Raw genomic sequence first — 17,570 nt, forward strand, 5'->3', positions numbered from 1 at the left:
TAAATCCAGATTGATCATGATAATTACATATTAAATAATGGGTAGGCCCATTTTCTATAATTTATGTGACCATGGCTTTTAGATTACTTATCATCAACAAGTGTTGGGAAGTAAAATTTGCAAGTCTACTCATAGCATTAAGAACAAGTTGTAGATATTCTCTTTACAACCATATGTTAAAGGATTTTCCATGTTATGTTCCTAAAACATCGTACCAAAAAAGATAATTAAACAGATAGATAATATATAAATTTCATAAATAACCAAACAAAACATTTGTTTCATTAGACAGACTATATATTGGCCTATATTAGCGAAGAACTACAGTTCTTGCATGTGTAGCCTTTTATTCTCCATTCATTTAATTTATAGCTGCCTCATCCTTCAATTTATAGCTGCCAGCGTACCCACGCTTACAGGCCTGGCCTGCCTTGGCCAAGTGTGGCAAGCATCTCCGCGTGGCAGCAGCGGGCAGGCCGCGCACAGCAGCAGGAGCGCGCAAGATTTACACGCACGTTCGACCGCATACCCACGCGAGCGGCCAAGCGTCAGGCCGCGTGTGCGCTTCGCAATCTTGCCCATGCGCACAGATTTTCTTTAGACCAGAACATGCCCGTAGCCCGACCGTGCGCAGGACCCGGCAGCCGCATGAGCCAGGCCGGCCAGCAAAAGACTTGCGCACGCAGAGTACACCCAACATTCGCGCAAGCCGAAACAACAAGGGTCCGTGCACGCTGGACTTGGCCCACCATCAACGCGCACGAACCAACCAACCGGAGCCAAACCAATCCAACCGCAGAAAACTGCAGCCAAGAGCGCCTAGCAGCCTGCATTCAAAATTCAAACATGGGCGCCCAGCAACTGCATCCAGCCTTACAGCCTATAAATAGCCTTGAGAGGCTGCAGTGTTGGGTGTTCCGAAGGGTCAAGAAATCTGTGGAAAGTCCCTGTGAGGATCGGCCTTAGCGCTTAGGCTAGGGAGAACCACATTAAGTTCTCACTAGATTGGGCTAGCAAGGAGATTTTCCTCCTCTGCTAGATTGGGCTATTAGGGGTTCCCTCCGAATCCTTAATTGATTGGGCTAGTGCAGTTGCCTTGTTATGCACCACTAGATTTATTTGTCTGCATTTGTACTTGTTCATCCTCATTTGAGTTTGAAACAAAAGCTACTTTGCTTTCATTTTTCATCCGAGTGTATCATCCAACTAATCTAGGCATAAGAATTTGCGGCCACTTCCAATTCCTATGATCAAAACCTTGGCACTACCTTCCAATCGGTCCACATGCAGCATTGCAACCCGGCATGAAGCCAAGAAGCAACGGAAGGCAATGGTATGGGGCTTAGGGACCATAAGCCCCCATTATTATTGGTGCTTTTATTGAGATCTTCGAGAGGTAACGCCATACTTGAACTTCCTTTTATCAAAACAGCATCTTTAAATTTCAGCCTTGTGAAGATGGAATCCGGAGGGAACTCAAACACCCACCAGCAGCGGATCGAGGCCTTGGAAGGCAACTCGGTGCAGCTTGGCAGGGCATTGGAAACCCTATCCAATACCTTGGCCGAGATGAGAAAAGGAGTGCAGATGAGAAGGGAGACTAATGCCAACTTAGAGAGGTTGGAGAGGAGAATAGAAGAGAGAGGGAGAGAAAAAAAATCAGAGGGAGAGGCCTAGGTCGCATATCTCAAGGCAAGGCCAGGCAAGAGAAGAGGGGGAGGGTGAAGGAGGCAGTGGGTCGGCAAACGACCAATGGGACTATGGCATGAGAGAAAACAGGAGACTGGGAAGAAGAGTAGAAGGACCCGGAGTAGCGTTGGAGAGATGGATCGAAGAAAATCGAGAGGGTGTGAGGCAAGAAGTGTATTATGGGGAGGAAATCATGGCCGAAGAGGAGCCCTCTCATGCTCAAAGGCCTCATGGCCGGAGAGAGCACATCGAGAAAAGGAAAGGAGTACGGAATGAAGACCTTAGTGAGGGGGGTCCTCGGCTTACAGAGCGAGGGTATAGAAAACCCAAAATTGATTTTCCAAAGTTCAGCAGGGGAGACCCGTATGGGTGGTTAGAAAAGGCGGATTAGTACTTTGATGTGTATAAAGTGCCAAGAACTGATCAGGTGACCCTTGCAAGTTTCCACCCAGAAGGTAGGGCAAACCGATGGTGGAGGTGGATCTGGGCCTTTGTATGAGAAGGAAGGAGAATGGGTTGGATAGCCTTTGTAGATGAATTCATGACACAATAGGGACCTTTCCCCATTGTCAATCATCACGGCCAACTTGCCAAACTCAAACAAGAGGGCAAGGTCCAAGGATGCATCGATGAGTTCCAGCAGCTCCAAACAATGGTCCGCGGATGGTTTGAGGAAGCCTTGCTTGGGACCTTCATTGACGGTCTCAAACTATAGCTGCCCAAGGAGATAAAGCTCAAGCAGCCGGCTAGGCTGCAGGAGGCAATGCGCATGGCGGAGATCCTTGATCGAAGCTATAAACCGGAGCAGCGAATGGCCAATGATGGGGCAGACAGCAAGTTCACCAAGTCCCCACCATTCAAGGCAAATTTCAAAGGAAAAGGCCGCTACATCCAGCAGCAAGCAGCAGACAGTCAAGAAGCTCGCCCAAGAGGAGCTTCAAGACCACATCAAGCGCGGTGTTAAGGACCCCTGCAAGCGGCGCCGCCAGGGCGCCAAGCCGAGAGAGGACCATGCGTCAACCAGGGGCCAAAGAGGCCAATTGATGTGCTTTGTGGCCGGCCAACCCTTAGTCAGCCAAGGGGTTCAGCGACGACATCAGCATCGCGTGGGATCAGCCCACATGCCAGACCTCGCCCTGTCAACCCAACGGGCGCTCGGCCGAATGGAGCAGGCCGCACGGACAGCTGCACGTGCAGGACCGGCGCACACGGGGCCATGGTGGGCGCGCTGGTGCTGCGCCCGCCCAACAGCACGCTCACGCACGCGCGGGCCGCAGGTGGGAGGCCAGCAAGCCCGCACCACGCCAACGCGCACGACCAACCTTGGCCTCGTGCGCAAAGGGTCGTGCGAACCAGCATGCGGGCCTGCGCGCCCGTGGCGCGCCCTTGCACGCGGGCAGCTGGCGGGCGCCCACACCCAGCCCAGTCCTACTCGGACTGGGACTCCCCCAGCCAGGTCGTGCGACCCAGTCAACCGGGACACGCATCCCATGTATCCGGGACGCACGTCTCATGCAAACGCGGAAGGAGTACTTGGAGGTCTTCTAGGACTCCTCCGAGTCGTTGATCTCAAGCAAATCAAGGGAGGAGAAGCCTTGAACGCAGCCACATTAGCAAGGATCCGTGGAGAGGTTGTTCTTCATATTTATCTTAGCCTTTTGTTTAGGAATTAAAGTTTATCTTGGTCTTTAATTGTAACTAGAAGTCCTAGGATTTTGAGTCCATGAAAGGGGCTGTAAAGAGCCATTGTGAGGCATCCCAAAGTTGAGTTGAGTTTAGTTCTCTTTGTGAGAGAATCGGTCGAAACGCTTGGGCGGCATTATGCCGATTTCGGTCCTTAGATTTTGTGTTCTAGGGCTTGGGCTAGTGATTGATACATCAATCTCCACTAGATTGGGCTAGGAAGGGATGCTTTCGATCCTTTGCTAAATTACTTTTGTTTGCTTTTGATTGTCATTGTTTGTTCTTCAATTGGAGTGGAATAAAATTCAGTTTAGTTTCATTGTTAATCTTTGCATTGAGTTATTCCACCGGCGTTACCTACAATTGGTCCATAATCAACAGCTTCTTCAAGGGCGCACGCCAAGGAGCAAGGCAAAAGGGCTTGTTGCGGGGCTAGGGATCGTGAGCCCCCATCACGCGGCCTCTGTTTCAAGTGCGGCGACAAATGAAGCCGTGAGCATTACTGCAAGTCTGGCCAAGCGTACCTGCTAGACGTTGGCAGTGAGAAGGAAGACAAAGATGCTGCAGATACAAATGATAGTAGCAATAGCCCAGAACCTACAGAAATATCCGAGGAGACCAAAGAGGGAGATGAAGCCGAGTTATCCCTACACACATTGTCAAGAGTGCAGCAACCTTCAACCATGAGGCTCATGGCATGGATCGACAAGCACGAGGTATCATTGTTAGTCGACAATAGGTCTTCTTATAACTTTATAAATTCTGGGATACTCAGAAGAGTAGGCTTGAAAGGAGAAGCCATATAGCCATTTGATGTAAAGGTGGCAAGCGGCGAAAAGCTTACATGTGAGGAGATTGTCAAGGAAGTCCGGCTAAATGTACAAGGGGTCCAAATCAAAGCAAACCTGCATGTGCTTCAACTTGTCGGGCTAGATATAGTCCTTGGCAATACATGGCTACGGAGTTTGGGCAAAGTAGTCATCGACTACAGCTCCATGACCATGGAGTTCAAGATCGAGGGACAAAAGAAGCGGTGGACAGCAACTTACAGCAAAAAGGTGCGGCCATGCAAGGCCAATGTGCTGGAGCGATGGTGCCAAGGCGGAGTCAACTACTTTGCCGTATTGCTGACCAGCCACGATTAAGAGGAACCCAATTATCGGCTGAAGCTGGGCATGGAGTTGGAGGCAATACCTTTGCAAGTTCGGCACCTACTGGAGGCACATCGGGGCGTCCTGGAGGAGCCCACATCCCTACTACCACGGCGAAAAAATTCGACCACCCCATCAAATTGAAGGATGAATCCAAGCTCATCAACATTCCACCATATTGGTACGCACACTGCCAAAAGAATAAAACAGAAAGGCAGGTGGACACCATGTTGAAGCAAGGGCTAATCCGCCAAAGTTCAAGTCCCTTTTCTTCACAAGTCCTTTTGGTGAGTAAGAAAGATGGAATGTGGCGCTTCTGCACCGACTACCGGGCCTTAAACGAGGCCACTATCAAGGATCAATTCCCTATCCTGACCGTGGATGAAATGCTCGATAAGTTGCATGGAGCAAAGTACTTCACACGGTTGGATCTGAGGGCCGGTTACCATCAAATACGGATGCGGAAAGAAGACATCCACAAGACGGCCTTCCATACTCGCTCGGGGCACTACGAATACCTAGTCATGTCATTCGGCTTGTGCAATGCACCTTAAACTTTCCAAGCAGCTATGAATGAAGTGTTCCAACTATATCTACAAAGGTTCGCGATAGTTTTCTTTGTTAATATTTTGGTCTATTCTAAAACCATGGACGAGCACTTGCAGCACCTGAATCGAGTCCTACAAATCTTGGAAGAGCATCACTTCCATATCAAGCCTTCCAAGTGTGCCTTCGTCCAAGAAGAATTGGAGTACCTTAGGCACATTGTCTCCAAAGACAGTGTGCAAGTTGATGAAAGGAAGATCGAAGCCATGACCGACTAGCCTCTACCGAAGGACATCTCAGCCTTAAGGGGATTCCTGGGGCTGACTGGATACTACCGGCGGTTCATGCAATACTATGGGCCGATCGCAAAGCCGTTGACTAACATGTTAAAGAAGAGCGAGTTCCAGTGGTCCGATGCAGCAATGGAGGCCTTCGACAACCTTAAGAAGGCCATGATGCAGAGCCCGGTGATAGCCCTATCAGACAGACTTCAGCAAAACTTTTGAAGTATATACCGACGCAAGCAGCGAAGATATTGGCGTCGTTCTTATGCAGGAGAAGAGATCGTTGGCCTACATCTCCAAGGTTTGGGGCCAAAAAAGAGGGCCTGGAGCACCTATGCAAAAGAGCTACTGGTGGTAGTTCATGCAGTGAAGGCATGGAAACCCTACCTCTTGGGCAAGCGCTTTACCATCATCACAAACCACCAGGCGTTGTGGTATCTCCTATACCAAAAGATCATAACACCGGAGCAGCAGAAGTTCTTTGTCAAACTGCTTGGATTTGAGTACGATATAGTATGCCAACCGGGCAAAGAGAACAAGGTTGTAGATGCGGTCTCGAAAAGAAAGCAACCCAGTTCTATGGGTCGTAGAAGAAGATGGACAGCAGACTTATGATCAAGATCCGCCGTACCGGGTCCGGTAGGCGTACTGGTTGCCTACCGGACCGGTACTATTCCGGTTTTACCGAAACCGGGCGGCACAAACCGGGAAGCTCTTTCCCGCCGAGGCTGGAGAAGAAGAGAACGAACGAGAAAGAGCGCAGGAAAAAGAGGGAGGGAGACCACTTATGGCCGCCATCGAATAGCCACGGAGGGGCGGCGGAGGCCGAGGGGGTGGCGAAGCCCGGCAGGGGGCCTCCGCCGCGCCCCCGCGGGTTCCCCCACCGGGCTCCGCCGCCCCTCTGGCCTCCACCGCCCCTTTGCGGCTCTCCGACGACCACAAGTGGTCTCCCTCCCTCTCTTCCCTACACTCTCTTTTTCTCTTCGTCTTCTTTGTCTCCGGCACAGAACCGACCTATATACTGGTTTTCACGGCTCCACCGTACCGGTAGCTGACCGGACCGGTTCATACCGTCCCGTACCGGCCGATACGGGCCGGTTCGGCATACCATGCTTGTGATGCTATCAGCAGAGGAGATTTGCGGATTTGGGATCAGATCCACAAAGCCACTAAGTTAGATGCTCGAGGCCAGAAGATCCAGGAGAAAATTGAAGCATCTACGAGTGATGTGGATAACTTCAAGCTAAGGGACGGACTGATCTATTACAAAGATAACATTTATGTTCCTGACGTCCCCGATCTGAGAAAGAGCATCTTAGACCACTTCCATAACAGTAAGGAAGGGGGTCATTCGGCTGGCTTCGCACCTATTTGCGTGTGAAGCATTTTTTTTGGGAGGGACTAAAGCAACAAGTCAAAACTTTGGTGGCCGAATGTGACACATGCCAAAGGATCAAATATGACCGAAGGGCTACGAAGTGATCCTGGTAGTGGTGGATCGCCTGAGCAAGTATGCACATTTTAATCCCCTCAAACATCCTTACATAGCCAAATTAGTAGCCAAAGCATTTGTGGATATGGTGGTGCGGCTACATGGAGTGTCGAGGAGCATCATCACGAACCGGGACAAGAACTTCATGAGTACCTTTTGGAAGGAACAGTTCACGCTACAAGGAAGCAAGCTGAAATACAGTTCCTCATACCACCCACAGACAAATGGTCAGACCGAGGTCATCAACAGGACTCTAGAGCAGTATCTGCGCTGCTTCTGTCATAAGCAACAGACACGATGGAAAGATTACCTTACATGGGCTGAATTCTAGTACAACACTTCCTATCACTCTTCTATTAAAATGAGTCCTTTTGAGTTAGTGTATGAGAGGCCTCCTCCATTGTTAACTTCTTATGAGAGAGGCACGGACAAAAGCGACGAGGTTAAGAAGGAACTGATGGCAAGAGACGAAATCCTTGCAAATGTTAAAAGGGAGTTTTGGAAGGCGCAGGAGATAATGAAAAGATACTACGAGCAGGGTCAAAGAGATGCCTTCGAACCAGGCCGGTATGTCTTCCTGAAGCTAAAGCCTTTTAAGCAAAAAATCAATCAAGAACAAGTTCAACCAAAAGCTATCTCAAAGATTTTATGGGTTGTTCAAGATTGTGGATCACATTGGAGAAGTTGCCTACCGATTGGAGCTGCCAGCCTCATCACTACTTCATCCAGTCTTTCATGTATCATGGCTGAAAGAAAAAGTAGGTAACCCGACTTTGATTGAGTAGAAACTACCGTACTTTGACGAGGAGAGCCGATTGCTTCTTCAACCAATCGAGGCCCTCGAGTACCGAATACGGCGAAGAGGACGAGCTCAGAAGAAGGTATGGCAAGTCCTTATTCAATGGGGTGGATTGTCAAGAGAGGATGCTACTTGAGAGGACTACGACAAGGTAGTCCGGATATACCTGAATTTCATCCTTGACAAGAATGTTCTTGAAGAAAGGGAGAATGATGAAAACCCCCCGCAAACAGCACCGCCATAGCACCAAGCCAGGCGAGGTCCAGGCAACATTCGGAGACCAAATCGGGCAGCTGATGAGCCTAGAGATCGGCCAAGCCTTAGCCGGCCAAAAGGAGCAAAGGCAAACAGGCGTGCGCACAAGCCAAGACCAGACCCTTGTGGACGCGTTCCCCATATGGGACGCGTTTCCCGCGCAGAATTTCCTTCCTTCTTTCCGAGCCTTCTCGTTTCTTCTCCTCTCTCCTCCGCTCTTCTCCCGCGAGCAAGCCCCGACGAGGCCCAGTACCGGTAAGTCTCCTCTTTCTCCTCTTCATCTTCTTCTCCTCTTTCTCTTCTTCCTCTTCTTTCTTCCTCTTTCTTCCTCTTTTTTCCTGTTCTTCTTCTTCTTTCTTCTTCCTCGCGCCAGTACCAGGTGGTACCGGTGCAAACTGGAACCAGTACGCAGCAGAAATCGTTTTCCACAACCAAACCATACTGGTTGGCCCCGGTACCAGTACGGTACGTGCTGAACTGGCCAGTACGAGCCGGTTCAGCATACCTTGGTGGATCCATAACCTCTTAGTTAAAACATTCTCCTATCAATCAGATATTAAGAAAAACAAGATAGCAAACACAAAAGCCGAAGAATGTGGACCAAGTGAAATCATTAATAAAAAAGTGCATAACATCACTATAATTATAAGCTCAAAACCATGCATAAAATGACCTATATAAATGCGCAACTGATATAATAGTTTCCAGCAACATGTGTGGAAAGTCTTCAAAAGTGTTAAAACTTTACTTCAGCAAATAAAGTACCTAGTTAATTTACTTTATAACGGCGAAAGCTTTTAATATATAAATTCCTGAGAAAACCACCTTTCCATAACTTAAGGAAACAGTCTTCACTCCCACTAGCAACCAGTCCAGAGGAATGTGCATCCACAGAATAAACAAGAGAGGAATGGCCTGTCATCTCCATCAAGACTTGACCAGTTAACGCCCATAATTTAATGGAGCTGCCATTCAACAGATAAATTACAATAAGGAACTACAAATGGAAAGCATCCTTTGACACAAAGCATAGAGAGACAAAAGAATGATTTGACTTTATACATACGTGTACACACACATTATTTATGTAGATATATATAACATCATATGCAGCTAGTATGGACTTTAGTTAGGTCCAATCCTCATGACCATACTGAGGCACATGAGCTTCATCTAGCCCCTGGAAGTGATTGCATCAAGGCTGCGATTTCACTAACATACAAGGCCATGGTATCAAGTATCAACATTGTCAATGAATCAAGATCCCAAATATCCATCAGCTAATTTGTCATCCAGAATCCAGATATTTTATCCCATGATATCCATCAGCTAAATCCAAGACATAACAATATTGCCTTAGCACTTTCATCATCATAATTTCAGAAGCTGCACCAATTAGGAACACCGACCCTAATTAGCTTAAGAGATCATACAGCCATTCGACAGTTCTGAATGAAAATGATAGATTTTTGCCGTCAGTTTCTGAGCTCAGCTCAGTCGTCATGTTTGTGGCAACTAGCAGCACTATAGCAAGTAAGAAGCCTAAAATGAGAACTGGCACACATTCAGCAGGAAGAGTGTGTAAATTAATATTTACTGTTAGTTTGATATTCTTGTTAGTTGGCACAAATACCAATGTTTAGTAATATATTACTTTAAGCCATAGTTCAAGAAGCATTGCACATTCTCATCCAACATAAGCCTTCGCTCCTTTGAATCTATAACTTTCATAATTTTCATATTCAATATGATATGATCTCATTCAATCCCTCATAGTTGTCAAACCCATAATTGTGCATGACCTATCACTGATTACACGAGCAACTACTGCTTAATGAAACAACTTTTTAGTAGTGTAAATGGGTTTGATGGATCTTGACTAAACAAATACAGACCTAAGTTGTACTTGAAGTAAAACAACATGGTTGGACATAAATACAACCATGATTACCTCAACACCAACCTGATTGAGAATGAAATCTAGCAATATTAGTATCAAACCCAATCAAACGCAACATAACCCATCAAGTAAATAGGTAGCATATGGGTTGAGAAATCTCAATGATCACTCCGAATTGGTCTAGATAGTATCTAGGTTAAGGTATCTTAGACCATTCCAAGCCACTTGCACTAATGGACAGTCACTAATGGAGATTGAGGGGAGGGGGTTAGGGATTTCAAGGTAAAATTACAAGAAAAATACTCAACATAGTTTATAGACTACAAAAGTTCATGATGAGTTTATTTTACTAAGTTATAAGCGTCAAGGATGAAAAAATTTCCTGCCTCATTGAAAATTCAAAAATCACAAAACTTAATCATATGCAATGGGAATTAGATATACAATTTACAAAGTTGCATCCTGATAAAGTACACACAGAGGCAAGACAATAATGGCAATAAGTGATAAATAAAAAATCCACTTGCACATAAACTCGAATTTGCAGAAGCACACCATACCAGTCATGTGATGCAGAAAGGATCCCAAGCCCAGGCAGCACTGCTAGGCCTCGAACAGTATCTAGAAAGACCTCACACGAAATTAGTATATAATTATATAATCCTTAGTTGCAGATCCAAGTACAAGAATTCTTTTCAAAATAAATTTATGAAAAGGTCGAATCACCAGCCAAATGAAATACGCCACAATAGCATAGAGTTGTCACCAATCCCAATGTTAATATATCTCCCAAGACTATTTATGTTAAAGAAGTAACATCCAATTAACCAAGGACTCAATGCACTTCCAAAATTTGCAAGACTATGATAATATAGTTGTGCAAGCTGAAAAAATATTTATATAATTTTACAACAAACATGTGCATTAAAAATTTTAAGAAAAAAAGAATAAAAGAAGAGTGCAAACACCATAATTTCAAAATTCAAACCTTAGGAATCAACTTTTGCCCCTTAGAAAAAAGGAAAAAAAGAAAGCACATCAAACAAAACCAAGGATTGCCGAAGCGGTACCGGGTGTTGTACTAGTCGGCACCCAGTCCGGTTCAGTACCGGGCCCGTACAGAGAGAAAACCAGTCAGAGCCGGAGAAGACGAAAAGAAAGAGAAAGCGAGCGGCGGAGGGAGTGAGGAGCGCCGCACATGCCTGCGGAGGGCCGCAGGGGGCCGGCGAAGGCTGGGGGGGGTCGGCGGGCGCCCGCTCGGCCTCCGCTAGCCCCCGCGGCGTTCCTTCTCCCTCCCTCCCCTGCTCGCTCTCTCTTTCTCTTTGTCTTCTCCAACTCCGGTTACGAACCGGTTTCAAAGTCGGAACCGTACCGGTAGGCCACCGGTATGGTTCGGAACGGGCGGAACCGTCTGGTTCGGAACGGTCGGAACCGTCTGGTTCGGAACGGGCGGAACCGTCTGGTTCGGAACGATTCCGCATTCCTTGAACAAAACACAAAGAACCATGAGGTAATCGGATTGTCTCATTTGATATGGAACAGATATGTACTAATCTAACAATACTACACATCACTTCACTGGTAGGAATGATCCACGAGGTAGAAAACATCCTTAGCTAAAGGTCGGATGGGAAAAAGTTAGAATCTCACCATTGACATAATTAAGATAATAAAAAGACAGAGTAACTTAACATAGAAAATCGGTATATATAATGGCAACAAGGGCTTGTACCCTAGTCCAAGGCAAATTTGCCAAAAAGCATGAAATAACGATTGAAGTGCTCATTCATACCATACCATATCCATATACCTGTCAGTCAGCACTATACATAGTATATCTCTATATTGCCCATGCCAGATCACCTTGCTATATATCTCTTTATACGGATGCAGATCAAGATAATGTGCAAAAGTACCAATACACAGTGACATAGACATATACCTTATTTTCCCAAGTTACATTTGTACCGGAATTTAATAAACAACCTTATTCTAACCTGGATCTCTTTTTCTTCGCAAATTTTAAAGATGCATATACCTTGTTCTCCCATGTTACATTCAAAACAGAACATACTAAACAGCCTTGTTCTGACCTGGATCTTTTTTTGTAGATTTTAGAGACTGATCAACAAATTGGAAATGGTATAACCAATAATTGTTATTCTACTTCGGAACAAATGTCAGAAAGCAAGCTTCTCTTTTTACAAAAAACCTCCTGTAGTTCTACCAGCATGAAGCATGAGTTTCCTATCATTCCAGGAATGTGTAAATGCCTTCAACATTTTAGTGCGTAAATATATATACCTATTTCCTATGCCATTAATCTGTATAAATAGTTATAAGATGTTAATTTATAATAACAAATTACTCGAAAGTGAGCAACAAGCCACATGCTACACAACAACTATAATATATATGTAGGATTTATTACCTAGATTTCTATATATCAGTTAAGAACATCATTTGTTTGTCTAGAACTGCACCTATGTACTTTTATGAAGAAATCAAAATTGGTCTATTTTACATAAACTGAATAAAGCTATGATTCTTTCTACAAATCAGCATGTCCCTTTGCAGTGCCATGTGCCATGTGTCAATAGTCAACACAATATGGCATGCAAAACATATAGTGCTAGCAGTTCACCAGCATAAGCACAACGCATGATAGTTTGCCATATCCCATAAAATCCTTCAGATTTTCTAAAACTAACTATGGAACATTGAGGCAAGAAAAGATTGGATCATGAACATCTAGATGCATGTCTCCCCACAACTCTTGACTCCACAATCACAGAAGTTGCTGTAAGCGCTAGGCCGAAGCACATGGTTGAGCGCATGGTCACATGGAACAACATTGTTGTTAAGATCGCGATCAAGTTGTAAATTGTAGAGGGGGCTATAGATCAGATCAGATTGTAGATTGGATTATAATTCTAAGAATTTTTCTGAGTTCTTTCAAAACTTTGTAAATATTAAAGAAATGTGAAAATTGTGATATGAGTCAAGTACAAAGTAGATGAATGGTGAATAGACAACAATGCATAGAAAAAGTCTAGTTGTTGCCAATATAGGCCCATATAGCATGTCTAATGAAACAAATACTATGTCACCATTCAAGAAATTTATATATTATCTATCTTATCATTTTCGGTGGAACATTTTTTTTTCTTTTTTTCTTTTTTTTTTTTGGGTGGGGGGGGGGGGGGGGCAAGACTTGAACATATGGCTATAAAAATACAAAAAAAAATGCATTTTGCTTTTAACTCTATGATGCTTAATAACGGACTTGCTAATTTTAGGAGACGAGACTCGTTGTTGATTAGTAATCTAAAAGCCACAAAGTCACATGAATTGTAGAAAATGGACAGACCCATGATTTAATATGTATTTGCATAATCAAGTTGGATCCTATGATTGAAAAATTGTATAGTCCATCATATGGATACAAATCTCGTGATCTTACACCGATCTTGCTCCAAGGATAGGATCTGAATCATTTAAGGCCTTTTCAACCTGGATTGTAAGATCCAGATCGTGAATTGTGAGATTTTAACACCATTGTGGTACAAAGGTTTACAACACCAAGCCATCAGGTAACCAGCAAAAGTGCAACATGCCTTACAAAAAACTATTACTTATCAAAAGCTTTTGTTACCCTAATGTATATCCAGGCATAAACTGAAACAAGTCAAAAAAAATCGACCAACAACTGGAAAGTAGGAAAAATCAGGTATTTACAAAATATACAAATCAATATTACCAAATACACTATAATGATGGCAAGCATAATAAATTCAACAAGACAAAAACCATTAGTTTCCATCTATAGATTCTATAACACTTGATAGTTGCACTTCTCAGAATGGTGACTAAGACCATGGTTATAACATATTTTTACCTCTATATTTTTTTCCAAACTATACAAAAGCATGGCAATATTGTTGGTTTGGATTAGGGAAACAAAATAATGCACCAAGTAAGCATAAATCATTTTAAAAACATTTAGTTGAAAACATAAAATATTTTTAAAAAAATGGAGAGCAGAATATACAGGAGTTCACAAAGATCATAACAATGTGATAAGGTTAGTGATAATCTATAGGAAAACTAAAAAAAGATTTGATATCCTGATGATTTTGCCATTAGAGAACATAAAACCAACCAACCTGTGTGCCCCATAAAGGTGTGCAAACAGGTCCTTCCTCTCCATAGCTTAAGAGTTGAATCACTCGAACCTAGATAACATAAAAGAAAGTAGTCATATTTTACTCCTCTTTGAGAAGAAAATATATAAAAACACCAATAATTACACATACATATACATGCACAGACAATGTTAAGTACTCAAGATTTCAATTTTGGGAACTCCATGTTTAAAGTCGAGGCGTATCCTAGATGTAGTATGTGCGCTTAACTTGTTTACCCTTTCTTTTCCAAATTTTTTACATCTACACTTACTGTTGGTTATCGTTTGTGGCAAAAATTTGCATTAGTAGAGAGCGGTTGGATACGATGTAACAGCACATACTACCATAAATGCTGATACATGCATTCCTTTACTTTACAGAGATAAAAGTGGTGAGAAAATTGCAACATAATACTATTAAAGACACTCGCATGTGACTAAGATACTCAAGCTCGTCCTATGGACCAATCCATGCTAACCACCACCTCCCTCACCTATGAGACTTTCTCTTTCTTCCAAGCAATTTCACGAGGCTCTCGACTTTATTTATTTCGTTTTATTAAAGTTGTGCACCAGTGGCAGACTTGTTTTCTCCACACAAGTATCAAAAGTCTTTGCAGTAATTGCTCTCAAACAATCATAGGATCCTTATTTGGGATCATCCAGAACTTTTGTGCATTATTCTATCCTTATCTAAATAACTAGTAAAGCTCCCATTCCGCAGAATTTAATTGTTGTTAATGGTAGTAATCTCCATTTTAACTATAGTTCTCCATTCTAGAAATGCATGAGTTAGAAACCCCATCATTAAACTTCATGTGAAAATTATGAAGCTCAATGATGATTTGACTGAAGGTGTTTTAAGCAATCTATGGCATGACAAGCCTTCATGCATTACACGCAGAATGTTTTGTCAAGGAATCTTCTTTAAGAGGCTCTTTCTCATGACAATTCTTCCAAATTAAACTAAAATTTTCAAAGTTGAATCATCATCAAGAACATTTCATCACCATGACATCCCAGCAGATCTAATCATTCCCTGCAAAATTGTACCGCTTAAGGTTGTAATTTTGCATCATCTGATGCCTAATGTCAAAAGTAAGTTTAACTTTCGATTTGTGGGTTGCAGGAGTTATGAGCTTTTAATCCATCATGTAAGCTTATGAAGTAAAGTATGAACAGGATGAGATGCATGCTAAAGAAAGAATGTTCAAAGCCATAGTTTCTAAGTAGGATGGATTGAGAAAATTGCAGAACAAACTAACAGGGAAAGCATGCACTGTACTAAAAATTGCAAAGATATCAACATATAAATGTAAAACTTAAGCAGCAGTAAAAACAAGTGGAGACCTTCTGCACAAAATAGAAAAGAAAATTTTGAAATGCAAAAGGGTCAATTATCTAACTTAACTTCATGAGTTAAAAGGCTAGACAATTCTAGGCCAATAAACTATGCAATATAACCACCTCTATATAATATAATTTAAAGAATAATTTCTTCCAAATTTCCCATATCACTTAAACAGAAACACGAAAAGGATACCAGTAACGAGCTCGCCACTGGGTAGCTTTATAACTGCCTGAACAGCAACTTTATGAGCCTCCCAAAATTCAATAGCATGACCTTTCCTCCACCGTCGAATTGTACTACAAAACAAGAGCTTAGTATATCATAGTACAGCAGCAAAAATTTTTAAAAGACCGAAAAGTAGAAAAAAGATTAAGTAATCTACTGAAATCTACCAAAATAATCAATATTTTGGACTGGTTTCACCACGAATTTTATCTAAAATCATGTAAATTTATATTGCAACTCCGTAAAATAGAATTTGGTAAATCTTTTCTTACATAGAGTCATTATATCTGTGGAGATATGTATGAAATATAGATTTTATATATATCTAGTTCTGTCATTCCTTTGGTTCTTGCTCGAGCCGGACGATGAAAAATTATCATGTCCGGTTCCTTCAGGGGATGGATCTATAAGAATTCATCTATCCAGTACCATGCATTTATAACCCTGAATGCCTTACTTATTTCAAAAACTCAGTGACCATATCAAGCATAGAGAAAAGACATCGATGAACACAGATAAACAAAACATAAGAAGCCGAGCCAAAGATAAGAATATGAACAAAAAGATAGGGAACTACAATGATCTGCTGCAGATAGATCCAAAGAATCTGATCTCACAAGTAATAAAATCTTAAAGAATCAGCAGAAATTTGTTACCAGTCAATGGATGACGAGATAACATCACCATTGTCGTCGACCGCAAGACCAGTGACCTGAAACTGATGCCCCTTCATCGTCTCCACGACCTCTCCCTTGCCCAAATCCCACATCAAGATGAGGGTATCCATCCCTCCAGACACAATCCCACCCTCAGGGAAACGATCCCCAGGAGGAATCCAGGCCAGCGGCCCCACAAAGCTGGAGTGCCCGGCAAGAGTCTTCGACAGAACGTACTGGTGCTTCTTGTCCGGATTCGGGGCCCAGAACCTCACTGTCTTGTCCCTGGAGGACGTCGCAAATCCGGAATCGCCACAGATACAGATACCCCGAACCTGATCAAGAATTCGGAGCAATCAAACCAAAAATCTTGGAGTTTCGAGGCTGAGAACCCCATAAAGTACTATATTGGACAGAATTAGGGCGATCAAGGAGATGATTTCAAGAAAATCTTTGAACAAGAAGATCGAAGCGGATGACGACAACAAAGATTCGGAGAGAGTGAGAAAGAGAGAGAGAGAGAGAGAGAGAGAGAGGAAGATCGCTTACGTCGTCTTCGTGGGCTCGGAGCTCGCAGCTGAGGCGGTACCCGGCGGTCTCGTGCGCCATTAGGGAAAGCCGGAGGGTTCAAGGAAACCTCGGAGAAAGAGAGAAGTCAGAAAAGCAGCGGGCCAGAGGGGAGTTGGGCGGTGTTTTATAGGGGGCGAGGTTTCTGTGTGCGTCCGACGCACCGGACAATTAGTGTGTGGGCTTTTCAAATTGAATCCGGTGCCCCGCCCGGTCGCGCGGTTCTAAAACGAACCGTAAATATTCCATTGGAATCCAGCCGAGAAATTTGATTTTTTTGGGCAAAAAAACTCTTTAATTTGTTACACATTAAAAATCATAAATGTAGCGATCTAAATGATTTCACACTGTCGCATTTAGCACCAAGGGATAAGATTTTATTAACAAACCACTGAACAACCACTATCTAATCATTAGAGCGAATCCCTTTTACATTTTAAGATCAAATTAGTATTGAGTTGAAGCCTTAAAGGTGCTTTACCAACGCGAGGACCATCCCTCTACCTCTATAACAGGTGAACTATGCCCAGCCATCTCGGGGGTGATACTATCACCCCACTCCTCCCCGTCTCGTTCTTCCATCTTTTCCTCTCCCTCCCAAAATGAGCCAACTATATGTCGCCATTGACAGCCCCCAGCCCGAGATCACGAGCCGAAGGTCCGCGCCAACCGCCGCACACCCACACCCATAGAAAATTCTCCCCACGAGCATGCAAGGCATCTTAACCAAATATCTCAAAAATATAACTAAAATAATTCAGCTGAAATAAATCCAGTCTTATTCCA

The 17,570-nt window shown here is 43.6% G+C and overlaps 1 protein-coding gene across 4 annotated transcripts in view; it reads right to left on the reverse strand.

Annotated features, from left to right (window-relative positions):
• The window catches only part of LOC103721263 (transducin family protein / WD-40 repeat family protein), a 100,159-nt gene extending 83,254 nt beyond the window's left edge, over nucleotides 1-16,905 (reverse strand). For all 4 annotated transcript variants that reach the window (XM_088719665.1, XM_088719662.1, XM_088719657.1 and 1 more), the window contains exons 1-6: nucleotides 16,767-16,905; nucleotides 16,218-16,552; nucleotides 15,529-15,632; nucleotides 13,966-14,034; nucleotides 10,360-10,420; nucleotides 8,725-8,864 (exon numbers count right to left, since the gene is read on the reverse strand). In XM_088719665.1, coding sequence (XP_088575791.1) covers nucleotides 8,725-8,864; nucleotides 10,360-10,420; nucleotides 13,966-14,034; nucleotides 15,529-15,632; nucleotides 16,218-16,552; nucleotides 16,767-16,826 — 769 coding nt within the window. In that variant the 5' untranslated portion in view covers nucleotides 16,827-16,905. The remainder of the gene's footprint in view (nucleotides 1-8,724; nucleotides 8,865-10,359; nucleotides 10,421-13,965; nucleotides 14,035-15,528; nucleotides 15,633-16,217; nucleotides 16,553-16,766) is intronic.
• Nucleotides 16,906-17,570: the final 665 nt, after the last annotated feature.

Source organism: Phoenix dactylifera, chromosome 1 (genome assembly GCF_051530095.1).
Source record: "Phoenix dactylifera cultivar Ajwa chromosome 1, Ajwa_hap1_PhDact_Kaust_v1.1, whole genome shotgun sequence".
Taxonomy (NCBI): domain Eukaryota; kingdom Viridiplantae; phylum Streptophyta; class Magnoliopsida; order Arecales; family Arecaceae; genus Phoenix; species Phoenix dactylifera.